General features: G+C 46.4%; 1 protein-coding gene across 8 annotated transcripts in view; it reads left to right on the forward strand.

The window, feature by feature from the left end:
• The window catches only part of SLC23A2 (solute carrier family 23 member 2), a 132886-nt gene extending 108395 nt beyond the window's left edge, over positions 1–24491 (forward strand). For all 8 annotated transcript variants that reach the window (XM_060612922.3, XM_060612932.3, XM_060612901.3 and 5 more), the window contains 8 exons: positions 2790–2910; positions 3406–3562; positions 7618–7765; positions 8912–9017; positions 14310–14439; positions 15090–15227; positions 17843–17938; positions 19715–24491. In XM_060612922.3, the coding sequence (XP_060468905.1) occupies positions 2790–2910; positions 3406–3562; positions 7618–7765; positions 8912–9017; positions 14310–14439; positions 15090–15227; positions 17843–17938; positions 19715–19947 (1129 nt within the window). In that variant the 3' untranslated portion in view covers positions 19948–24491. The remainder of the gene's footprint in view (positions 1–2789; positions 2911–3405; positions 3563–7617; positions 7766–8911; positions 9018–14309; positions 14440–15089; positions 15228–17842; positions 17939–19714) is intronic.
• Positions 24492–26498: the final 2007 nt, after the last annotated feature.

Here is a 26498-nt window from a genome sequence, read left to right on the forward strand (position 1 = left end):
GCATTTTTGGTCTCTGGGTGGGATTATAAATTCTGCTAACTTTTATGTATTTGGCAGTTTGCATCAGAAGCTTTTTAGGGGCTCTTGTGTGGCTCAGGCAGTTAAGCGTCTGACTCTTGATTGCAGCTGGGGTCATGATCTCACAGTTCGTGAGTTCAAGCCCCGCGTGAGGTTCCACGCCACTCTCCCCTGCTCGCATGCTCGCTCACTCTCGCGCGTGCACACGCTGTCTCTGTGTCTCTCAAATAAACTTTATTATTTTTTTTTAAAGAAACTTCTTAATAAGATACTTACTATTTGACAGCTCCGTTTTAGTCCTAGGAACTTGCCTAAGGAGATGTGCAGACAGGTGCCAGGGAGGGGTGATCTATCACGGTTGTTTCTGTTGCTCCCAACATCATACCATATGGAAATTATTTACCAAGATGTGTGTCCATAAGATGGAATAATAAGTAGCCGCTAAGGTGCTGTTGCCGATTTCCTTCCTGTTGAGGTCGTGGCATTCGTAGGGGCTACGAGTTAGTTGGAAAGTACATTGTGAAGTATGATTCTAGTTCAGGTCAGATGATGACCTATTTGTGCTCCAAGGGCAGGCAGTCTTGTGTCTCTCTCTAACCCCAGTGCCCTGGACCCAGTGATGCCCTGTAAATATCCAGGGAATAGAAACTGTTTAGAATCTAGACCAGAATGTTACATAGTTGTTACCTGGGGTGGGATGAACAGTGATCTTCAGGATTTTGCCTTTTTGCTTATCTGCCTTTTATAACTTTCCTTGCATAATGTTTGTAAGGTAAAAAGAAAGGTCAGCAAGCCAGTGGGTGGATAGAACCCTGGCCTGAAGACCTGTGGCTCATCTTTTCCCCTTCTCTGCTTCGCCAAGATACATGAGCTTGGGCACGTCTCCCACCTCTGAGCCTCTGCTGCTGCCTTACTGCTGTGGGTGGGACTGCCTGCCCTGTCTGCCCCACAGGCGTATTTGAGGATAAACGTAAATTAGAAGGGTGTGGGTTTTACAGAGTCAACAAAAAGTGGAGTGTTCATCTGCTTGGTCCACTTAACTTCCATGTGCCCTGCCAGATTTGGCCTGAGATGGGCGTCCTTCCTGGAATTCGCCAGAGGTCCTCCGTCCCCTCGTAAGCATGCTTTAAAAAGTGAACACTGCGTGCAGATGATAACAGCCAAGCGGGGTATTGCCTGAAATAATGATGATAATAGACTTGGGGCTTTTTGGAATCTCATAGTGTTCACTGCGAAATAAGTCAGCATTCTTTTGAATGTGAAAAATTTTATGTTGATCTAAGTTTAGAGTAAGCCAGTTTCAGTACTCCTCATTACCATATCATTTTTTGTTGTTGTTAAACTTCACCGTCCCCTCTGCCCCAGAGAATTGGAATAACTTGGGCACTGTGTATATTTCCAACCTTGGACTGGTACCGGCTCGGTGACTTTGTTTGGGCTGAGACCCCCATGTCCTGGTGAGCAAGCACCTGGGTAAGTGGGAGAGGTAGGGGTGTGGCACAGGCCTGTTCTCCAGCTGGCTGCAGACCATGCGCCTCGTTAGGAACATGACCGTGAAGCTGCACTTGACCGGCTGTCAGCAGAGCTGATGATTCCATCTCCACAATTGGAGCTGTGCCCAGGAACAATTAAGCTGAGCTTTGACTGAGAACCCACTCTTGTGCCAACTCTCCCTCGGGTTACAAGTGAAAGAGTGCGTCCCTGTGGGTGACGAAACCCATTGTTGTACGCTCCTTCATTGTGTCAGCGGTGGGAAGCCATCCCACACCTGCCACGTTTGTAGCAGACGGATGAGGACGTGTTGGGTCCTGCTGCAGGGGAGTCAGCTGATGGTGCTGCCTCCTGTGGTCCTCACTGCAGCTCCGTCAGGAGTGTGGGGCTTAAGGTAGAGAGGCTTCTGAGCACACCCCAGCATCCCTGCCCTTATGGCAAAGTATTGCGACAAAGCAGTTCAGAGCCCAGGCTGTAGAGCTAGACCTCCTGCCCCGCCTCCTCCCACCCTGCAAACTCTGGCTGCATGATCTTGGACTGCTGGCTCTGTCTGGGAAGTGGACTGTCCTCGAAGCCACCGCTGCAGAAGGCTGAGATGATGGGCAGGATGACCTTCACGTAACGCCTGACACAGACCTCTTGGGAGCATTGTTATTAATATTGAAATCTGTATGTAGCCTTTTTAAATATTGGAGTTTTTGCTTTTTAAAAGCAGTTTATGCTCTTGACACGTGAATCAATACAGAAAAGTAGAAAAAAGGTCTCAAAACATATTGCCACCTGTGGTCAGTCCCTGTGAGCATCTTGGACCCTGTCCTCCTTACCTGTGTGCACGCCTGCGTGTGTGTATGTGCATGTGCAGCACTTGCTTGTTTTTTCAGTTCTTAGTTGTGATTTTAGCGTACGTTGTGTTGCAGATGGTATCTTTTTTCCCTTACGCGGTGTGAGCATTTGGCGGGAGTGTGCGCATTCTTTGGGTTTTCTTGTTCTCCAAGGAAAAGTTAGCCCAAGTATTTATATGGCAATTTTATTTAGTATCAAGAAATGCTAAGAACTAATATTTTTTCAAAAATCGCATTTCCAAAAGCTATGATTTTCCAAAGAACAGTTAAGAGGACTAGCAGCTTTGTAGAGAAATCAACTCAACACACAGGGTTAGTTTTGCCCTTGCAGCTCTGAGTATTATTTTAAAACACAGATATACAGCCTTTAACCTAATTTATTTTCTCTCTCTCTCTCTCTCTCTCTCTCTCTCTCTCTCTCTCTCTCTCTCTCGTCAGGACAATTTTCCTAGTATTACTGTTTTCGCAGTATGCCAGGAACGTGAAGTTTCCTCTCCCAATTTACAAATCCAAGAAAGGATGGACTGCATACAAGTTACAGCTTTTCAAAATGTTCCCTGTGAGTAGCCGCTTTCTTTTTTTCCCTTGACAATATTGCCTTTGTTTACGTGAAAGGAAGTTTTAAGCTGGTCTTTCTGGGGGAACTATGGGTGGCGACATCAGGGTACTAAGGACCACCAAATCAGCATGGACTTGAGTTTAACAGCAGTAGAAGGTTCTGAATCTGCAGTCCTTTCAGGCACGTGCAGGAGGACACAGTTCTTGAGACGGAGGGCGATCTGTGTTCCCGTGGCTTCTTCAAGCACATTGTCCATTACTCTTATTTTCTAGCCAGACTTGGGATTAAAATAACTCTTTCCTACATAAAAGTGCTCTCTCTGAATGAGATTCCACTCAAGTAATAGGCTTCCAGCAGATCTGTGACGTGTTTTTTCTGCCAAGTATGGACGATGGTGGAAGCTGTGGGGTCTGATAGCCTCTAGGAAGGTGTGTGTTTTGCCAGCATCCACCACCTCTGTTGGCCTCATGGAGCTTTTCCCTTGGACCACTTTAGATCATCCTGGCCATCCTCGTGTCCTGGCTGCTGTGCTTCATCTTCACAGTGACAGATGTCTTCCCTCCTGACAGCACAAAGTATGGCTTCTACGCTCGAACGGATGCCAGGCAGGGCGTGCTTCTGGTAGCCCCGTGGTTTAAGGTCCCGTACCCGTGTAAGTATTCTTGTGCCAGGGGGAGAGCAGGTCAGGAGCTCACGAGGGTCCCACTTAGAGGAGCTGGGAGATGGCAGAAGGCTCTGCAGTTTGAAAAGCCTTCTTTGTTCTAGGATGTCCCATGAAGGGCTTACTGGTAGGAGGCTTTGACAGTGAAAGGTGGGAGGCACTGTCCCCAGAGGCTGTGGTTAGCACACAGAGACTAACCAGCTCCCTTCTCAGATTATCTAGTCCTTTTGGTTCCACTGGGATGTAATCCTGGACAAGGGGTCTCTTGCCAGGTTTGAAGAAGGCAAGTATCAAGCTGCATAGTAACTAAGCCGCCAAAACTGAGCAGAAGGGGCCTGAAGATTAGCAAGCCGACTGCTCGAGCATGATGGGATTTGTGTAATCTTTTAATGGGTAGCTATAATCTTTGTTTTTTATTTGGTCACAGCTGTCAGAAGTAAACTGATATTCACCAGTGGGTGGAAGATGGGTCTTAAGTTATAATTTAAGTGTTGGGTAACTCTTGGCAAGGTGGTGTGGCGGGGGGTACAGTCCCAAGCTGAGGTGTCCCTTGGATGCACACATAATACTTTCTAGGCCCCAGTCCCCAAAATGACTTGTGTGAGTCCAGTGGTTATTAACACTTGGTTGTTCCATGGTAAAGACTCTGTTCCTGGCATTTGGACATTTTAATTAGAACCCAAACCTGACCTAGGTGGGGTTGTGCTGATTTACTCCCCGGTTTAGCAGTCACATCTTCACATCTTATGATGATATGGAGAAAAAGCAGGAAAAGCCGAGAATATTAAGGTTGGGTGAAAGAAAACTGTTCCAAGCATGTTAAATGGAAGTGATTTTGGTAGTTGTTCCTTGTATGGTTGACAAAATTTATACTTGACAAAATTTACTCTTTCTAAAATTACCATCTGGGGGTGCCTGAGTGGCTCAGGTGGCTAAGCAGCTGACTCTTGATTTCAGCTCAGGTCATGATCTCATAGTTTTTGAGTTCAGAGACCTGAGTTGGGCTCTGTGCTGACAGTGTGGAGCCTGCGTGAGATCCTCCCTCCCTCCCTCCCTCCACCCCTCTCCGGCTTGCTCTCTTTCTCAAAAGTAAAAAACATTTAAAATAAAATAACTTCCTCACCAGATCATATGTATTTCTGTATACCTGGCCCACCCCCCACCCCCCCGCCAAAAAAAGAATAAATGCATGGTTTGTAAACATATAATTTGAGATAAAATGAGATGAAGTCGGTAAGGCAGCCAGGAGGGGGCCTGGCGTGTGCAGGGAGGAGGAGGAGGTACGGAGGGCGAGGGGGTCAGGAGGAAGCGCCACAGCACACGCTGGCCGGGCTTCTCTGCTGTTCAGGCCGTTCGCTGGATGAGCACAGTTTAGGACAGCCGGGCGGGCCATTGGGGAGCAGCAGCTGCACATGTGCTGAGAGTCCGAAGCGCTTTCCCCAGGCCCCTGTGTGAGGAGGGCGGTGGGGCCCCTGGTGCGGTGACGCGGCAGGGCCTCTTGGCGGCAGCGCTTCAGGGCAGAGCGGCTCTGCTGCCGCCGCTCCCCGGGTAAAAAGCCACCCCCAGAGAGCCGCACTCTGACAGTTTGGCTTAACCTGGAGGCAGGTTTTCAGGTATCTAGAGCAGTGGTCCTGAGTCTCTAGTTTGATAACAGTTACCTAAATTGGTTGGTAAAATGCGATTTGGGGCCCAAAATGTCAACAGTGCTGCGGTGGAGAAACTCTGCTGTAAAGTAACCACATGGGTGTTGTTAGGTATTGGAGTTGAAAGGATACATGAGATGACAGTTAAGACTGAAAGCTGGAAAACAGCAACATGCATACACAGACCTGCTTCCCGCGCAGGCACGCACATGGTTGACTCTTGAACAACAGGTGGGGGTGTGGGGAGGTTGGGGCACCCCATCCCCACAGTCGGAAAATCACATACAACTTCTTTCCCCAAAACTTAACTACTAAGAGCCTACTGTGACGGGAAGCCTTACTAATAACATAAACAGTTAACACATATTTTGTATGTTACATGTTTTTATATATTCTTACAAAAAAGTAAGCTAGAGAAAAAAATGTTATTAAAGTCATAAGAGAAAATACATTTACATTACTGCATTTTTGGGGGAAAAAAACAAATAAGTGGACTAGTGCATTTATTTTTTTATGTTTGTTTATTTTTGAGAGAGAGCATGAGCAGGAGAGGGCAGAGAGAGAGAGACAGAGAATCCAAAGCAGGCTCCGAGGTGTCAGCACAGAGCCTGACACGGGGCTTTAACTCACCAACGGTGACATCATGACCTGAGCCAGTCAGATGCTTAACCAACTGAGCCACCCAGGTGCCCTGGACTAGTGCATTTACACACACACACACGTATTTATATATACATTTATATGGAAAAAGGGTCAAAAATTTAGAAGATTGCAAATTTAAAATGTTGAAGTAGATGGAATAAAGATTTTAAAAATCGAAGGACTGCAGGCAAAAGGGAAAAAAGTAAGAAAATAGTAATGAGACTAAGAAAATAAAAGGCAATTTCTGAAGAAATAGTAAATGGCAAAATAAGGATCCTTCCCCCCAAATCAGGACACTAAAAACCACAATGCTGTGTCAGTAACATGGTAACTATAAGATTATTTAGAAAATACAAAATGTTGCTGGATAGAGGCATCTGCTCCAAACCTACCTGGAGATGCATGTTGACCAAGCATGCCCCTGTCTGCTCCCAGGCGGGAGCAGTTCCACCCTTATACACTCCAGACATACTCTGCACACCTTACTTCACGTGTCTTCTTTATCCTCCCAAACCCGCGGTCACTCCTGTTACAAAACCCAGGCCCTGCGGTGTTGCTCGTCCAGCCTCTCCCAGGCCCGCCTTCCCCACGCTGCACTCCATTCTGCAGAGCACCAGCCCATTCCTGCACACCCTCCCCAGAGCCTCTGGACAAGAGCCCAGCATCTTCCTAACCTGCCCTTGTGACCAGTGTGGGTCACCTGTGTTTGAAGTCTGTTTTACAGTTTTAGGTCTTGCAGTGTCCAGACCCCCCAACTACTGTTGGTCTTGAACAAGACCATTTAACGCATCTTTCTTTGTTACTGTGCTTTCCTACTTAGTGACTGCACTATAATGGTTCAGAGAAAGAAAGCACATTATCAAAGTCTCTTCTTTTTAAAAGTAAAAGTTTCTCATGATATTTTTATTAAATAAGACCCATGGTTTGTTTTCTTTCTTTCTTCCTTCCTTTCTTCCTTCCTTTCTTCTTTCCTTTCTTTTCTTTCTTTTCTTTCCTTTCTTTCTGCTGTCAGCCCAGAGCCAGACATGGGGCTCATACTCACAAAACTGTGAGATCTTGACCTGAGCTGAAATCAAGAGACACTTAATCGACTGAGCCACCAGGTGCCCCAAGATCCATGCCTTTCAGTATCCAAATAACATAAAAAAAAAAACTAATGTAGAATTAACTAAATCCAGATACTCAAAATAAAGTCACCCGGGGACTTAATCTTTGCTTTCTTAAAGGAAACTATTTAATTTTCTATAACACGGTTTACTTTAAAAAGTGCTGATCTTACATTGGAGGGCTGACTGCATCTTGTGCCATGCTTTACTGCTGGGATTTAAATTTAACTGGTGACCTTTCACTGCTTTTTCATTTAATGTCACCTCCTGGGCAAGATCACCATTATTTTATGTCTTGCTTTGCACAGTAGGGTTAAAAATCCTCTTCATACAAATTTCCTATCCTGTCGGGAATTCCTATCCAACAGGCTGTGTAATTTAGTAGACAGAGAGTGTGGCTTGAAGCAGGAAGAGAAGCACTTCCCTCTTCTTTCTTGTAGCCAAACGCTTTACTTTTAATAAAGATGCAGAGCAGACCAATCCTGGCTATGGTCCTCTTCATCCAACTCAGGAACTGTCTCCAGGCATGTAGTGCATTGATGAATAACATTTAAAAATAAACACATCTTTTTCCATGAGCCTCAAAACCTGAGTGTGTATTGTAGAGTCCTCTGATGTCCTGATCACTTTTGCCTGCTCCGTTTTCCTTCCGCAGTTCAGTGGGGACTGCCCACCGTCTCCGCGGCTGGTGTCATCGGCATGCTCAGCGCCGTCGTTGCCAGTATTATCGAGTCTATTGGGGACTATTACGCCTGTGCAAGGCTGTCCTGTGCCCCGCCACCTCCCATCCATGCGATAAACAGGTTCGTTCCTGAGAAACTTGAGTTCTTCCTTGGGCCCCGTGCCTCCTTACTTGGCTCTTTGGTTAATCATGGAGAAGACTTTCCAAGACTTTTAGCGTGGAAGCAGCTGAGCATCAGGGCTCTTTGTTGGTTGTTTGTCTTTGGACAAGTCCCTGCCCCCATTTTGCTCTCCTTTTCCTCATCTGTAGCATGGAGCGCAGTCCCCACCCTTCCTTCCTCAGTGATGGTCATGTAAGATGCTCTTTCTGAGACCGTGCCAGACCCTAAACTCACCAGAACAGAGGCGAGACGCTGCCATTGTTCTTTGCTTGATTTGGGGTCAGGGTTATATGTCCTTTTTGATTTCTTGTTTTCCTTACTGTTCTTAAGGGTAAATGCTGTGTCGTCTGTTCACAATTAAAATTCCTAGAGAGACCAGAAGAGCAGGAATAGGTGAAATCTGCAGTACCTAGAGACTTATGGGCAGGGGGGTTTATCCTCTCAGCATACCTGGTCTTCACGTTCTGGAAGCTAGGAGCGAATTGGACCCTGTGGGGTTGCAGGAAAGAGCACAGAAGACCCCCTTGCCCAACTAGCTGTTGCCCTTCCAGACGGGATTATGTGTGATGAGATCCATTGGTCTGGTGTCAGCATGTTTTGCTTTGGTTCTGTTAGCATTCATAGTCTTGGTTCTTATAGCTTTCTCCCACGGGTGTTGCATATGATTGAGCTACTTATATTGATTCTTTAAAAAGTTCCAGTGTGACAAAATTACAGAGCATTTCCTTCCTGATGAAACTATGTATTAATAGTAAAGGAATCAAATCAGTGGACAGCCCATACTTGTCTCAGATCCCAACAAATGGCTCTGTTTTCTGGCTAAAAGCCTTTCATTTGGAATGATTTTTAAACACCTGTGTCTAATGTGTGGCTCACAGAAGTGCTTCTTACAGTTGAGTGAGCATGGGGGGTCCTGTTAAAATGCAGGTTCTACTTGAGCAGGTCTGGGAGGCGGGCCTGAGACTCTGCCCTTCTGACCCTTCCCAGGAGTGTGGAGGCTTCCCACCTGTGCACACCGCCTTTGGGTTATAGCCACTTGGAGAGTATTTCAGAGTGTTTCCCGCATTGAATGAATGTTTCTCTTTCCCCCATTCCTTTATGTTTTAGGGGGATTTTCGTGGAGGGTCTCTCCTGTGTTCTCGATGGCATATTTGGTACTGGGAATGGCTCTACTTCGTCCAGTCCCAACATTGGAGTTTTGGGAATTACTAAGGTACAGGTATTTTTCTAATTAAATGGTTGGGCCTCTGGTGTTGATCCATTTCATCATTTGGTCTAACCACTGTGAATTCCAAAAGGAAGGCTTCTGATTCTGAGATCATCTCCCCACCCTGCTCCCCAATCTTTTTCTCATTGATAGGTTTCTGGAATGCTGATGGAGGTCTCCCTCCCTTGGCTGCCCCGGTAGCCAGGCACTCAGTGTTACCATTCCCTTGTGCATTCTACAAATACTAAGTCCCAACCCTGTGCCAGGCTATTGTTCTAGACACTTGGAATGCGTCAGTGAATGAAAAAAAATCCCGTTGTCAGAGTTTACATTCTAGAGAGGGGAAGATCAACAATAAACAGTAAGTATAGTTAGTATGAGAAAAACCTGGGGCAGGATGGGGGTATCGGCAGTGAAGGGGAGTAAGTCAGGCTCAGCCTCACCTGAGATGACCCTGAGCAAGCACCTGAACAGGGCAGTGGAGGGAGTGATGGAGATGGACGTTCAGGCCAGGGACGCGGCCAGGGTGAAGCCCTATCTTGAGAGTAGGCCCTCATGCTGCTGATCAGCAAGGAGGCCAGTGGGGCAGGAGCAGAGTACGGGGTGGTGAGAGCAGTTGACACCCTCCAGGTAACAGGACGAAGTCACACAAACCCCGTAAGCTGCCAGAGACAGGAGAAGGGGGTGCCCTGGGCTTGGCTCTGTCAGGGTATTTTTTAAGGCTCACTTGCCCTGTTATGAAGAGAGTGGACTTTGGGGTCAGGGGAGGAGGTGGAAATAGGAGACAGCACTAGTTCTAAATGTGAGATGATTACAGTCCTTAGAGGAAAAAAATCAGCCTTACAGTAAAGAATTAATGTGATTTTCAAACCACAGCACCAGAGTCTTTCTCTTTCAGATGAAATCTGATGCGGAGTTAGTGGATTTGACAAGCTACAGCAAGTCTCCAGGCTGAGCAGGGCCTGGGTCCGGAGTCCGACTCACCCCTCCAAATAGACACGTGACCAGGGGCTGCCCCACCCCACAATCCGGCTTCTGTAAGGAGCCTGCTCCTAGGCCTTCCAAATTTATTGCTAAGTTCTGCATCCCAGCTGCCCTGGGCCAGAGTGCGTCGTCTGCCAGGCTGGAATGGGCCTGCGCCCTGGCTGCTGTACTCTGGGCAGCTAGAGACAGTTAGGACCTGCTCACCATCTGGGATGGCCTGTGTGGGCCACAGGTCCCCCTCACCTGAGCCCTCTATCCTGAGAATTTAGGGGTGAGCTGCAGCCTTCTAGAGCTATCTGACCTCTGTAAAATTAGAAACCCATCCCCCACCCCCTGGAGGATTCTATAACCAGATAAAAAGAAACCAGACACTAAGTTTGGTTAATCTTGACTACAAATCCAGGTGAGCGGGAGCACACAGTGCACACCTGACCTGTTCATTTTCCTGTAAGTGGGGGGGACCATCACAGAGCTTGGGCTCGGGGCTGCACACAGCCCTGCCTGCTACTCCTCACAGGCTGTGCTGGGTCCTGTCACTGCCCATGGTAGAAGCAGGTGCTGACCACACAGAGCTAAGGGCCCTTTAACCAGTTTGCTGCCGTGGCCCAGTAGACCTGTAACTAATCTGAAATATCATAGTAGTAAAATTGTTACAGATGGAGGGACTCCTAGGGCAAAGCGGTTTAACAAGCCAGCTCCCTTTCTGCACCCCTTTAGAACGAGCCTCACAAAACTTAACCCGGGTCACTGTAGGGAGTAGGTGGTGGTGCTCAATGAGGCTTCCTTCTGAAATGCGACTGAGGTGGTTTGGGGAGTAATTTCTTTATTACAGTTTGAATGGTGCCAGCTTATTCTGAAAAGGCAACCTGCCAGCACTTTTTAATGAGCTAATTGATCTTTCTGAATCCCGTTGGATTACTATCCCTGGGCAAGGGCGGCATCCGTTCAGGGGCCTGGAATTGGTTTTCATTGCTGACTTCACTAGAGGGATAATTGAGCTGTCTGCACAGCTGCATTGGGGTGGGAAATGGGACTTGGAGCAGATATTTCTTTTTGGCCCCAGCCATACAGCTGATGGAAGGTCCCTGTTCCAGGAGAAAGGCACGAGCTGGAGGCTGTGTTCTCACCCAGCTGAAGGACTTGGGACAAGTCCCTTTTCTGAGAACTCGCAGCTCTGAAATCCTACAATTCTAGATCAAGATCTGTGCTGTCCAGTTTAATAGTAGCTACATGTGGCTCTTTTAAGTTAGTTGAAATAAGAAATTGAGTTCCTCAGTTGCACTAGCCACATTTCAGGGGCTCAGCAGTCACGTGTGTCTAGTGGCTGTCAGTGGGCAGCACCGATACAGGACATTTCCATCCTTGTGGAAAGTTCTAAAGGACAGCAGTGGTGTGGGCCATTGTGTGAGACTACCGTGGCCTACAGAAAGAGGGTGAACTCTGGTTCTTCCAAAGGATCTGTCTCCATTTCCTGGCAGCTCTGACATTTGTTATCCTTTATCCAGTTATGATGGTCCCTGTACATGGCAGTTCTAACCTATTTGATTAGGAGTTGAGGATGCCAGCTACCCTGTTGTGTTCAGAAGCCCTTGGGTTGGATTCCACGTACTTCTCTGCTCAGTGTGTTCCAGTGTCTGTCCCACAAAGAGGGATGGCGTATCGGGGTGGGGAGGTGACTGTTTTGGATTCCAGCCCTGGTCCCATCACTTCTCGCAGTGTGACGGTGGACAGGTTACATCACCTCCCTGAGTCTCCATGCCCTTGTCTACAAAGCCAGGCGTTGCAATTAATAAATTGATGTAATGCACTTAGCGCAGTCTGGCACAGTGTAGATGCACAGTAAGCACCAGCTAGCGTCCTTGATATTTAGCCCTAAGTTTGTTTCTAGGGACAGAATAAATACCACCTCTCCTGACAGTGAAGTCTCTTTGGAGGTGTCCAGAGGAAGGTCATTTCTCCTGTGCTGCATTCCACACTGTCGAAGACTGGAAAGCCAGAAATGCGGTGTCAATATTTTGATGGCCCTAGAGGCACAGAGTTCAAGAAAGAAGTCAGAACTGAGGCAGGGAAGAGATTCCAGGGAGCCAGCAGCAGGGAAGGAGAGGCAAAAGGCTCCATGTACACCGCACCAGGAGGACAGGGATTAGGGCTGTGTTTCTGGTGTTTCAAACAGAAGTGTGTAATAGGCATCAGTTAATAGTCATTGAACAGGAGAATGGCTTAGTTGCTGCCTGTTTGTTTGTTTGCTTGTTTTTGAGTATCTAAGGCAGATCAGCCTTCCATGTACAGTCTTCATATAGGATTTATTGTTTCAAGCATTTATTGTTTCAAGCAAAGCCGGCCTTGCCCTCGCCCTTGCACATCTGATCCCTTCAGCACAGGTGGCTCCCTGTACCTGGATGCTCTTCCTCCAGGGAACTCTTACTCATCCCTCCCTAGCTCTTCAGAGCTCTTCCTCCCTGCCGGGTGCCCACACAGCATAACCATTGCAGCCGTACAATTATTTGATCATAAGTTTGTGGCTTGCTCGTCTTTGTATTCCCCTCCCCCTCCAGTCTAACAAGTGCTGGTCACATAGTAGATTCCTAAAGACGTTTGCTGAAAAACAGCAGGCTCCCCTATCATGTAATGCAGCCAAACAGAAGTCATTTTTGCTCAATTCTCCAGTTGGCGTACCCTTTTTCACTGCCTCCCTGCCCTGATGACGTGTGGGGGGAGCGGTAGATTCTGACGACAGAACCTGGGCTCCAGGGTCCGCTGTGCCTGCTTATAGCCAGACAGCCAGCCATCCCTTTGTTGGCTCAGTAAGATTCTACTCTGATTCTTAACCACCTGACTTTTGGGCCCTGTTGGAAGCTCCAGACCAGCACCACCCAGCAGAGCATTGTGCGGTGTGGGACGTTCTATGCACACCTGTGCCATTCTGTGTGGGATCTGCCAGCTGCACGTTCCCGTTGAGCACTTGAAATAGTGGCTGGTGCAACTGAGGGACTAAATCTGAAATTCCATTTCATTTTAGTTTAGCAGCCATCTCCTCACTGTAAGTCATCCTCCTGGAACCTCTTTTATCAATTTATGTCTTCAAGGTATTTTCCTGGGAAAGGCAGCACACAGTGCAGGATTCTGGAGCCTGGTGCTGGCTCCACATCCCACTTCTGCCCAGGTAGAAGTTTCTAGAAGGCAGAGATCAGGTTGAACAGATAGAGAGGAGACCATGTGGGAAATATTATAATGGTTCTGCAAAGACCCAGTGTGGGGGGGCAGACATTTGGAATCAAGGAAGGCTTTTAAGAGGAGGTGGCATTTGGTAGTGTTTTGAAGGATGTGTCTAGAACCGGCCAGAAGGGGGATGTGGGAAAGAGTGTCCAGGTAGACAGGCCTGGGGATGCCTGAGAAAGGGGTTTTATTTCCCCAGCACCAGAGGATTAAAGGGGGGAGGCGCTGACCTCGCGAATCACTGTGTGAGAAAGGTCATTCTGCACAGCGGACAGGACAGATAGGTAGAGGAAAGGCTGAGGCCACAAGCCCAAGTGGGAGGCTGTCCTGTAGCCTCATGCTGGTCAGGCACTGTTCAAACTGTTTTACACCTTGTCTCATTTAACCCTTAAAACAAAAGCTCGTGGTGTGTCATTCTAAAACGAGGATCCTGCCCCCCAAAGAAGCCAAGTGGCTTGCCCTGGTTCCCCGGTTGGAGTGGAGTGGGGTACAGACCAGGCGAGGGGCTGAGAATCCACACTCCTTGGCCTCTAGGCTGTGTCACCTCTCACGGGGAAGGAGAGGAGGAGGGGAGGAGGTTCCAGAAATATTTGGGACTCTTGTCTGATTCAAGGTGTGGGGAAGATGGAGGCAAAGTGAATTGCTTTGGGGTGGGGTAACTTGATAAAGGGTAATTCCAAGAACCTGGAAGAGAAAAGCAGAATAAGCCTAGTTTTTGCATTTGACGTTAGAAGGTCACCCTGGCCCTTGGCTGTAATGGTATTTGAAAGCCCAGACCTGAGAGCAGGAGCAGGTCTACACTGAAGTGACATCACCCAGGGAAGAGGGAGCAAAGGCTGGGCCCTGGTGCCGCCTTCTTCCAGGGGAGGGGAGGGGAGGGGAGGGGAGGAGGAAGAGGAAGAGGGGAGTTGGTGGTAATCTCTTTACTCTGGGTGTCTTTAGAGGAATGTGCCCCGAGAGCCATCCTCATTGTAAAATGAGACATCTCTCTTAACCGAAAGTTTTGTAGTTTGGGGCTTCTGTCACTTTTGCCCCCGAGGAGCCTGCGTGGAAATTTGTGCAGAACTGGTGGTGAATGCCTTCTGGTGTGTTCCTCAGGTCGGCAGTCGGCGGGTGATTCAATACGGTGCGGCCCTCATGCTGGCTCTAGGCATGATCGGGAAGTTCAGCGCCCTCTTCGCCTCCCTCCCGGATCCGGTGCTTGGCGCCCTCTTCTGTACTCTCTTCGGTAAAATCCCATTTCCTTGAGAGCCTGTCTCCTCTCCTCCCTTTCACATTTGCTCAGGAATCCCTTCAGTAAGATGGGAGGTAATAATTAATACGTTTCCATTTAAAAGTACACAGGGAATACCCCTTCAAAACATAAAAACATCAGTCTCTGAGTTGAATTTATGTTAAAGGTAGAACCAAGTGTAGAATACTTATGCTAGGAAAAATAAGATGACCTTAATCTTTAATTGGTGTATCTAATTGCTTTAACTCAGATATCTTCTCTGAATGGCATTTACAACTGACATGAACTCTGAGCCATTCGGTTGTGATCAGGGCCCAGATCTTCGGGTGGGTTTTCCAGTTTAATCAGGATGTCTGCGTAGAGGCAGGTTTTAAAGGGCACCCAATGTCCTTAGTTTTCTGCTTGGTCTAAAGAAAGTGAATGTGATGTTTGTGTCCCTGTGTAAGCCCAGATGGTGCTTAGGCCAGGAGTCATTTGGTTCAGAGACCCAGGTGGTCACATTCCGACCCTGTCCTGTCACTGTTCTGTCTCCCAACTTGTTTCTGGCGGGACAGAGGAGGGGCAGGGTGGGGAGTCTGTGTCCCCTCCATCGCCCATCTGTACTGAGCTTAGTGCTGCCCGCCAGCTGATGTTTTTCTCTCCAGGAATGATCACAGCTGTTGGGCTCTCCAACCTGCAGTTCATTGACTTAAATTCTTCCCGGAACCTCTTTGTCCTGGGATTTTCAATCTTCTTTGGGCTCGTCCTTCCAAGTTACCTCAGGCAGAACCCTCTCGTCACAGGTAAGGAAAACTGGCCACAGCCACCAACCAGCTCAGAGAAGACTTTGGAACTTTAGGAATTGTCTCCGTGAACATTGGTCCATGTGTCTATCTCATTTGAGTCTTGTTTTGCCACAGCTTATCTGGAAGCCCTTCGCGCTTCCGGCATGAGCTGGCACGTGCACCTGACTCGTGTGCACGGTAAGGGCTCTTTATTTACAGGGACCCTGTCTTTTGGGAGAATGCCTGTGCGTAAAACCTTTTGATTTTTCAGACTAATGCTTTATGAAAACATAGAATTCAAAACCCAGCTTCATAGACTTTCAAGTACATGTCTTTCTCCTGAGATTGTAACTACTTTGAATTCAAGATTGACCCTTTTAACACCTTTTTAATACCCTGATGTCATGAAGAATGAACAAAGGGGAACCATCTTAAGTAGCAATTGCTGCTGACATTTTATGCGGAATTGGGGACCATTTTATATATACGTTTTATATATATATATATATATATATATATATATATATATATATACACACACACACACACACACACGTAGCGTATATACTATATGTATATGTATTTTATATATAGTTTTATATTTATACTTATTTATAAAGATAATTTATAATTATATTTATATTAAGCATTTTATATTAAATATATATTTATATAAATATACATATTTTTTGGGTAAAATTCTATAATGTAAAATTAACTATTTTAGTTTTTTTTTAATGTTTTTTTTTGTTTGTTTTTTAAATTTATTTTTGAGACAGAGAGAGACAGAGCCTGAGCAGGGGAGGGGCAGAGAGAGAGAGGGAGACACAGAATCCGAAGTAGCCTCCAGGCTCTGAGCTGTCAGCACAGAGTCCAATGTGCGGCTCGAACTCATGAGCTGTGAGATCATGACCTAAGTCGAAGTCGGACACTCAGCCAACCGAGCCACCCAGGCACCCTTAAAATGAACTATTTTAAAGTGAACAGTTCAATGCTGTTTTAGTACATTTACAATGTTGTATAACCACCACCTCTATTTAGTTTCCAAAACTGTCTCCTCGCCCCAAAATAAAATTCCATATCCATTAAGCAGTTAATTCCTCTTATCCCCCTTCTCCCAGCCCCTGGCAACCACCAATTTGCTTTCTGTTTCTGTGGATTTACCTGTTCTGGATATTTCACATAAATGAAATCATATGTGATCTCTGGCTTCTTTCACTTAGCATGTTTTTGAGATTTGTATATAAGTATTTTATTCTTTTTCATGGCTAATAGTATTCCATTGTGTGTGTGTATGCGCGTGCACGCACACACACACACCATAATCTGTTTATCCATTTGTCCAACAGTGGACATTTGGGTTGTTGCTACCCTTTGACAGTTGTGAATAGTACTGTTGTGAACAATGGCATACAAGTACAGTCAGTCCTCACCCATGGTAGTTCTGCTCTGTAAGGTCACTGTGAGCGCGGAATTAGCAAATGCTGAACCGTCCCTTCTAGGGGAGCAACAGCCAAGAGCAGTGTAACTCACCCAACACATGCGGTTTCTCCCTGAGGCTCAGCATGGCTTTCTTGCCCTTAGGAACAGTAGACCGTGCTTCAGCACGACACTTGGGGGCCACTTTAAACAACTAAATCACCGACCAAAAACACAAAAATGGGGAAGAGGCGGTATTAAACAGACCGCCACAAGCACACTTGAGAAGAACAGAGGTGAAACAAGAAGGTGGAGCGTTACCTTGATTGACCTCAGCCAGGAATATGCATGTTGTTGGCAACTCAAAGTTTCTGCTGCTTTGTGAATGACTGCCAAGGCCAGGAGGATTCATTTTGGGTTTGCAGATAAGTTTTTAGTGTTTAGGTAAATTCAGATACAGAATCTGCTAATCATGAGGATCAGCTGGATTTGAGTACCTGCTGTCTGTTTCTTTGGGGTAGAATTGCCTTGTCATAGGGAAGTCCTAGACTTTTCACTCTGGGAGGAACTGCCAAACTGATTCCCACCACTTGAGCTCAGGGGTTTCTGTTTCTCCACACTCTTGCCAACGCTTGTTATTTTCTGTTGAGGATTTTTATACTTTAAATCTAGGAAGTGTGTGAGCTTCTGATAACGAGATTCTTGCTGCTTTTCACATTTTAATATATCACATTTATAGGAGTTCACTTATATAAATTCAGTTGCTCCTAATTAAAAGGAGCTAAAGCACACATCAGTGATCCAGGATTCTGAAACCCTTTATCTGGTTGTGAACACCACAGATATTCTTGTTGTCTTATTCTGTTTGTAGTTTTTTCAGCCTTGCAACGGCTATCTTTTATATTAATTTTTTTTCTCAATCTGCAAACACCACGCCCCAGTGGCTTCCTAGTTCATTATCGGGTAAGCTTCATTCTTAGATTTATCTTCTACGGTCCATTGTTGGGAATTCTCCTCATGGAGATAACCTTTTGATTATTATGGAAATTACTTATAATAGTTGAAAATGTTACTAGCAAAAAATTTATCTGCTCATATATAACAGAAATTTTCACCTTCATGCATCACATTGGCTGGTGATTAGTCCCCACCCCAGTGCTCCTTCTAGCTGTCCTGGCTGTGGCAGTGACCCTCCCACTGTGTTCTGTCTCCAGGCATAACGGGGATCGATCAGGTGTTGAACGTTCTTCTCACAACTGCTATGTTTGTAGGAGGCTGCGTGGCTTTTATTTTGGATAACACCATCCCAGGTATGTGGTATACACCAAACGTGCTTATTGCGTATGTGAATTACTTGTTTTGCGAAGTAAATACGGAAGCAGGAAGAGTGAATCAGTTCAAAGCCCTCACTGGTTCAAACTGTCTTTTCTAAAGCGGTTAAGATGATGCCTCCAGCCTCCTTTTATGAATCAGTTTTTTGCTGATAAACCTAGTGGGTTTTTTTTTTCCTTGCTGAGTTGAGAGAAAACAGGTAAGCTTCTTGCCCATGGTGCAGGGTGGTGAGATGTCTGGGGCACTGTCCAAGCCACCAGTCCTCCTTGCACAGCCTCGCTCAGTGCCCACGGTGGCTTTTGTCATCTTGTTCACACACTCTTCTGAGCCGGCTGTTAACAGCCTGCAGTGTGTCTCCTCCTCCTTCCTGAGGCAGGCTCCCAGCTACCTAGGACCAAAAGTTAGTATGGTAGGCACAGGATCTTTCCAGGACCAGTGACTGAGAGGTGGATGGAGGCAGCTGTCTCCCCCACACCCGTAATCCTTCTCAGCTGGGTGCATTCTGTGCCGAGCTGGGTGATGCTATGTGGGCCCTGCCTCACAGCTTTCCCAGCTTCCTCGAGGAGGCTGCTGGTACCATTGGAAAGTGCCACCACGGACACACTGATTGATGTACCTTCCATCAAGGAAGGGTGAGGCGTATTCTTGAACTTGAAGGTTTTGTTGAGATTTCTCCCCTAAAAACAGCACACCTCCAAAAAGCCTCAATCAAGAGGTTGCTGCACATGAGGCAAAAGGAATCACATGCATGAATAGGTGGAAGGTGTTAGATTGATGGGGGTCAGTCACTAACTCTCTCAGAACTAATTGAGTGAGAGGCACAGGAGTCTGACAGGTGGAAATTAAAGTTCACTTTGTTACAGCAACATGGATGGGAGGGCCTTGCTTAGATGTAAGAAAACAACGGTGTTCCTTATCCTGCACCATATACTTAAGCTCCTCATCTGGGTTTGGGCAGAGATAGTACGTTGTTAGGTATCCCATGTAGCCAAAGGCAGGTGCCATTGTGCCTCTCTGCACCAGAAAGATTTACAGAAAAAGTCAAGGGCTCAGGAGCTACTGAGCCCTGTGGGCCCAGATCTTTCTCCCTGACTCATTTGTCAGGCTACAACATGGAAGTTCATCCTCACATGTTCATCCATGACAAGTGGGGAGTACGTGGCAAAAGTGCCTCTCCCTCCCTCCCCCTCCTCCACCCCACACAGATGGAGCAAAGCAGGATAAAGCTTGGCATGTGTGGATGGGGGGTGGTTTGCCCTGACCAGTTTATGAAGACATTATATGTGATATAATAAAGACCGGGTCCTATTCTGCAAGATCATATTTTGCATTTTAGAAGTTCTTGTGTTGGTTTTTGAGAACAGATTTGGGGAAAGAGATGGTGAGTTGGAAGACCAGACAACCAGTTAGGAGATTGTTAAAACGACCCAAGAAAGCAATAACGTGGTGTGGGACTGACCTCAACAATGGGAATCGAGAATATGGGCCACGTGGGAGGGCAATGAGGAGGCAAAGACATCGGGATGTTTGTGGAGCAAAAGGAACAAGGGTGGGCTAGTGGTTCTTAGGTTTCTGGTTTAGGCACCTGGATGGCTGAGTGCCATCAACTGCTCCTCAAGGGATCTTTGCTGTCGTCCTGGCAGGTTCCATGTGTGGGACAGCATGTCGGAGAATCTCAACTCTTGGTGGAACTGTCAAACTAAACATTCCATTGTATTGGTGTGTGTGTGTGTGTGTGTGTGTGTGTTCCACAGGTACTCCGGAAGAAAGAGGAATCCGGAAGTGGAAGAAGGGTGTGGGCAAAGGGAGCAAGTCGCTCGATGGCATGGAATCCTACGATCTGCCGTTCGGCATGAACATTATTAAAAAATACAGATGCTTCGGCTACTTACCCATCAGCCCAACCTTTGCGGGCTACACGTGGAAAGGCCTCAGGAAGAATGCCACCAGCCGGAGTTCAGATGAGGACTCGCAGGCCACGGTATAGCTGTAGCTCACCCTGTGGCCCGGCCGCAGTGAGGCATGAATCTGTAGTTCCTTGCTGAGTAACAAGCAGTAACCTGTATGTTTGTATATCTGCATTTACATTCTGCACCCAGAGCTAAGACGATTACAAATAGCTTTTTTTGTTGTGGGTGGTGATCGTGTCTAATATTGTGTCTCACCTGTCTCCTTATTTAAGCCCTACCCCTTGCCTTTGAGAGCGTCCATTGAACTTGAAGTTCCTGTCCTCCTGTGGGAGTGGGTGTTTAAATCCACAGCGGTTCCTTGGTTTCGGTCTCCTTCCACCACCCTGGGCTAGCTTTCCTACAAGCTGCCTCTGGGGTGCAGGGGCTTTCTGTTCCAGAAGCACGTGGACCCGCTTCTATTTTATTTGACCTCAGCCTGCACCCGCATAGACCCCCTCTGCTCAAGGGGCACCAGTATCCTCGCACTGTCACATCTGACTGGTCAAATGTGATTCTGTGTCCCCTGATGCTCCTGTAGCAGGAAACTATTGACCTGATTGAAAACAGTCAACATGGTTACCTTATACCCATATCTGTGTGTGGGTAAGGTCTGTACAGGCGTTACTAGAATTGAAATCTGTTTGGGGGATTGGAGGGGAAAGGAAAGGACCTTGAAGTCAATATCTGATTCTCAACTGCTCTTTCTTGGTGCCACCCTGGCCCGGGATGGGCCAGCACATTTCATACTGGCCTCTTTTTCACTATAATTGAGACACTCTATCTGACATTTTATCACTCCAGGCTGGTGTGATGGGTATAGAGTGCCACACAGGGGCACTAAGCAGATGTTTATGGGAGTCTTGACTCTGCTGTCATGTGGATGTCAGTTCTTGTTGCGCGTATCTATAAATTACAAGATTTTATTCCTATTTAATGTTATTGACTATAACAGGTTTTTGAAATCAGTGTTTTTCCATGTGACCCTCTTTCCTTGCATCCCTATTACTTGTCCCTCACCCCTCACTTCCCATTAAGAAAAGAACCAGCATTTATAAAGCTGTGGATACCATCAGGGAAGCTTGTCGTCAAGGCTTTTGAAGGCCAGTAACCATTATTGTGGTTGTGTTTTGTATTGCTTGATACCATGAAAGTGTAAATACTGTAATGCCTAATCTATTTATCAAAACTGACTACTGGACCAGAGCCCAGAAACCGTGGGTTAAGTTACACGTGAATTTGTTTTGTGAAGAAGGGAAGCTGAGGCAGGTAATCAACAGAGCCGCCATATTGAATGGTTGGACATCCTGGTAAATTCATCCCTGTAGTTCTGTTGCAACTCATTTCTGGCAGTTAAGGCTTAAGGAGACTTTCTGTGAGTTACCATGTGGAATGTCCACTGGATTTTGATTTTGCAGGGGTTGGAATTAGACTGGCTAAATGCTGCCTTTCTTGTTTTAAGTTATTGCAGAAGATGGTAAGAAAAGCAGTAGGCAGGGCCCCTTCTGTTGATTTCTCATTAATAACACTAAATCTTTTCTGGAAAAGTTACTTCTGTGGAATTTGGTTTGAAAATTTTCAGCCAAAGGAAACCCTGAAACACAAGGTAGCAACCTCGCTGCGTGAGGTTGTGCTTCTTAGGTCGTTTGTTAACCTGGTTGAGCCTTAGACAGCCAATGGGTGTTGTTGTCTCTGACAGCAGGGCATGGTTCTCAGCAGCTCTGTGTCCACAGGGCGCGTTTCCTGCCCCCACAGCTGGCTCTCCTCCACCTCGTTCTGATGTCTTGGCAGCATTGTTGTACCACTATAGCCTCCTTGATTCCTGGGAAGTTTGGGGCTTCAAGGCGTATTCTGGCAAGAATAGTTCAAAGCCACTGTACCGTTTTGCCAAGATCTTATTGCAGATTAAGTAAAAAAAAAAAAAAAAAAAAAAAAATTAGATTCTAAATTGCATTTAATTTTGTATGTTTTTTAAAATTGTATCTGGTGCATAGTTAACTGTAGAAGCACACTGGTCAATGGTTTTCATCTCTTTAACTTGGTTAACTAACACTCAGTGCCGACAGCCGTCCTGCAAAGTTGCTCTCAGTTTCCTTCTGTTTGTGTTTTTGCTCAGCATCTCTAATCTCTCTGCTCTAAATAGTGGGGAAACTGTTAAACAGGCCAGAGATTTGCAGTATTCTGGTTCTCTAGGTGAGCAGAAGGACCAAATATCAAATAAAAGCATCTGAACCATTGGGTAATTTAACTTTCAGCATAACCTGATGGGGCATCTTCCCTCCTAGTGAGTGACACTCAGGATATGTGCTTCAAACATCCAGAAACCCACTCCCTTCTGAAACCCCTCCTTGGGCCAGGTTTTATTGGGAGCTTCCGAATCTGCTGGTCTGGGGGATGTCTTCTGCAAGCATTTAAATGTGGAGGGAAGCCCTGTATCCACACCAAATGTTAGAGATGACGGATTTTGCTCTTTTTGTTTCGTTGGGGCCAACTTTAGATTCTCTAAGGCAGGGGGAAGGGGACAGGAGGTGGGGAGGAAAGAGGGCAGCCCAACTAAAGGTCCCATTGAGTCTGGTGCTTTCTGCACTCACTTTCACTTGAGTGAGTGGAGTCGCCTGATAATGAACAGATCCTGCATGTGCAGCACACACAACCATGATCGAAAGTGGTCCTCCTGCCGGCAAATACACCACAGAATGAGTCTGTAATTAAAAGAGAAATGTATTCGTCTGCTCCTTAGGTTCAAGCACACACTGAAAGGGAGGTTTTGAGGGACGAAGGGGCCATGTGCATTTACATTATTGGCCTGCATTTCTGGGGCCGCATATCCACCACACTTTGGCCAATAGAACGTTTTTAAATGTTTTGGATGTAAGTGTTCTTGGACAGGGCATTCAGCCTCCAGTTTCCATAGTGACTACACCTACCCACCGTCTTTACATTGACCCTGGCCATCTCAATGTAAGAAGTAGAAAGTATTTATTTAGAAGGACAGTAGGTACTGTCCCATTGAGGTGGGTGGCAAGGGAGAGCCCACCACTGGTTTTAATAAAAACTATCTAACATGGTTCATAGACTAATGGGGAATGGCTCCAGTCTTTGTCTCATTAGGGAATTAAACTTAGATTCTTTCATACAGACTCTTTCTTAAGAGGGTTTCAGATGTCGTAGTTTCTCGTGATTGATGGAGGTAAGAGAAGTGGCTTAACCAGGCCAGTTGGAATGAGGCGTCGTGGGTCCTGGTGGTTTCCCGTTTTCATGGTAACAAATTCACACACCGGATTTGCTTTATACTGTAGAATACTGACTTTCATGATGACGACTTGGTTTATGCATGAATACTGCAGTATTTCCATATAGTAAAGTAACATTTCTACCCAGGATAATAGTCAGTTCTCCAGGGAGGGAATGATATAATTTTCATGACAATGTCATGTGATAATAGAATTTCTCCATTGATGAATCTCTAGTATGTGTGTATACTTTATTTAACCATGCGTATATTTTATCACCATGAGCTAAAGTAATTCTTTCATTCACGGCCCTGCTGAAGGATTGGTACTGGCAACTTAGACTTACGAGTTGGCAACTATGATCATCCAGCATACTGATGCCACAAGAGTGGCCAGGCCAGGTAGAAGGTGAATAAGGAGCTGTGGCAGAAGCCTCATTCCAGAACCTGCCTGGCAGTGAGCGGCAACGTTGCGTGGGCGCTGTGCTTGGGACGTGCACACGCAGCCACACCCCCCGGGCACCGTGGCTGTGCACTCACTGCACGCGGGCTTGAGGCTTCTGGGGAGCGCCCCTTCTCAGGGGAGCCCCCCTGGGCCTCAGAGAAGGGCCCCGGGTTTCCACATGCCATACGTGTTGTGCTCTGTCCCCTTATGATTTGGACACAGACAACAGGACGTTTCCCACCCGCCACTTCACCTGCAGTCACCTCCTGAGTAGCTTGAGAAGACCGCCCGTTGTCGCGGACATTCGGCTTCTCCCTGTGGATGCGGAAAGCACGTTAGCGCTGGGCACCCCTTTTCAGCAGCTTCACACACATTCCTGCCCTTCTAGGTTGTTCTTGACTGTGCCTGGTCATCCTCCGCAGAAGGAACACCCGGCGTCCTTAGACTCACTGCGCTCGTTTCCCGGCACTTAGGGCACCCTCACCAGTGTCGCCGTCTCACTGACAGTTCAAGTTAATACCCTTTTCTGTTCGTTGGTAACAACCTCTGTTTGACACATTAATAAATTTCTGACTGTTCTTAAAGCAGTGGGGATGCCTATATTTTCCTTGCGTTTTTGTGACTGACTTTGGCTATATACCTTCCTGGGGTTTTGTTTGTTTTTTATTTTTATTTTGCATACCGAGGGTATCTGGGGGTGGGGTTGTTTTTTGAGATGTGTAATTCTTTTATGGAGTTTTTAAAAAAGAATTTTCATATTGTTTTTCTAACATGGCTTCATTAAACGTTTAAGTATTTTAAAAATATGTAATATTTGGACCAGATGTTGTGAATAATAGTAGAGATAAAGCTATTTTATTCTGTATTTTTAAAACTGTTCCGTACAAATAAAAGCTCTCCTGGACGCAGTTCCTGTTAATGTGCCTCCTCCTTTGGCTGGTCTGTAGGAAATTTGTCGTTAATTAAAAGTCATCACCCAGGGGAGGGAAATCGACTCAGTAAACTCGATTCAGCAAGTCTCAGATGTTACCGTTGTCGGGGACCTGGAAGACCACAGGAGGAAAGCAGGAGCCAAAGCATCATCTGTTCCCACGAGCAGAGAACCACAGCGGGCCGCTTGGGGGATGCCTGAGCGAACCTTCATTACAGGATGCACCCTGCTGCACCGTGGGCAAAATCAGGAACCTCTTGTTAAGTCAGTGACATCTGGAGGCTGGATCGAGAGAGCCAGTCCGTCCACACGGTGGAATCAAAGGCTTCCAGAGCAGACTAAGCCCTACTGAGTGTTTAGGCAGGGGCCAGAAATGCTGAGGCGTGGGTGCCAAAGAGGCCCAGAGCCCAGCTTGAGAGCAGCTGGTGACAGCTCGTTCCATCAGGCCTCCCGGTGGGGCTTGAAGATGTGTGCGGAGGTGTTCGAGTATATTGATGTAGAGCAGACTTGGAATTCTCCCGTTCCCATCTCCATCCCTGGTCCATCTCTAGCAATTTGGGTCATGAGTGGCCACCACGGCTGCTCACATCCAGTGTGCAATCTGCTGCCTCCTGTTCCCAGTACCCTAACCTGAGCACTGCCACTGGGCAACCAGCCACAAGGTGAAATGTTCACCTTACATACATGCAAAACATGTGTGTAGGGTATTAATAGAATACCCATGTTCCCACCCCCCAGCGAGACAATGGCACATTACCAATACTCAAGACCCTCTACCCCATGGGCCTCTCTTCTGGGGCACCCCATGCACCAAGAGAACCACTGTCCAGATGTGGGGTTTATCCTCTCCTTGTTTTTCTTCACAATTTTGTCATATATATGCGTCCCTAAACAATTTACTGTTTAGTTTGTTTTACGTGGTTTTTAACATCATGTAAAAAGAATAGTGTATATATTATATTTCACTCACTATTGTGAGATTCTTTCATGTTGGTATGTGTCTATGATGTAGTTCATCCATCTTCACTGCTGGGTAGTAAAATTTAAGGTTAACAAACACAAAGATCATTCTGAAAGTTTCCAGAGACTGTAAGCCAGAAGCGGAGCCTAAAGAGCCAGGATCAGTGCACATCAGATATTTCAGCAGCAACTTTGTGTATGGAGTTACATTTTTAAGGACCGAAGGAAAAGAACTTTGAACTTAGAATTTCATGTCTAGCCACTCAAATGCCCTCACCTAAATGCTTCAGATAAAGTACTTGAATATGAGAAGAAACAAACCTAGGAAGCATTGTAATTGCTGAGAGCAAGATGAACAGTAAATAACTTGGTAAAACTGAGGTCTTGATCCATTCTGACTGCTATCACAGAAAACCATAGATGGGGTGACTTAGAAACCAACATTTCTCAGTTTGGGAGGCTAGAAGTCAAGTCACCAGTCGATTCAGTGTTTGGTAGGGACCTGTCACCTGGTGCATAGATGCTGCCCTCTCACTGTGTCTTCACGTGGTGGGAGAGGCAAAGGATCTCTTTTGGGGGGGGGGCTCTTTTATGAGGGCACTAATCCCACTAATGAGGAATTCACAAATCCCCCACCATGATCATCATGACCTAGTCACCCCAATGGCTCCACCTCTTAGTACCATCGTATTGGGATTAGGTTTTCACGTGAACTTGTTGGGTAGGGGGACAGTCTATATAGCTCCTGGTCTCAAATTGTACTTCAAGGCCATATGAAGTTGTTGATGGGGTAAGAGAGCAGTCTTAGACATGAGAGAAACCAGACCAAATGCACCAATAACAATTATTGGACTAAACTTGCCATTTAGAAGATGTTAGGACGGCTAGAACAAAATCCTGACTTAGTCAACAACACTAGCGTTCAAAAGTGTGGTTCTGTTGATGGCTGCAAGAAGATGTGTTCGGGAGATGATAACATTTTAGAAACTTTATTAAAAGTGTGTAGGGGGCGCCTGGGTGGCTC

The sequence above is a fragment of the Panthera onca genome, chromosome A3 (genome assembly GCF_046562875.1).
Source record: "Panthera onca isolate mPanOnc1 chromosome A3, mPanOnc1 haplotype 2, whole genome shotgun sequence".
NCBI classification, from domain to species: domain Eukaryota; kingdom Metazoa; phylum Chordata; class Mammalia; order Carnivora; family Felidae; genus Panthera; species Panthera onca.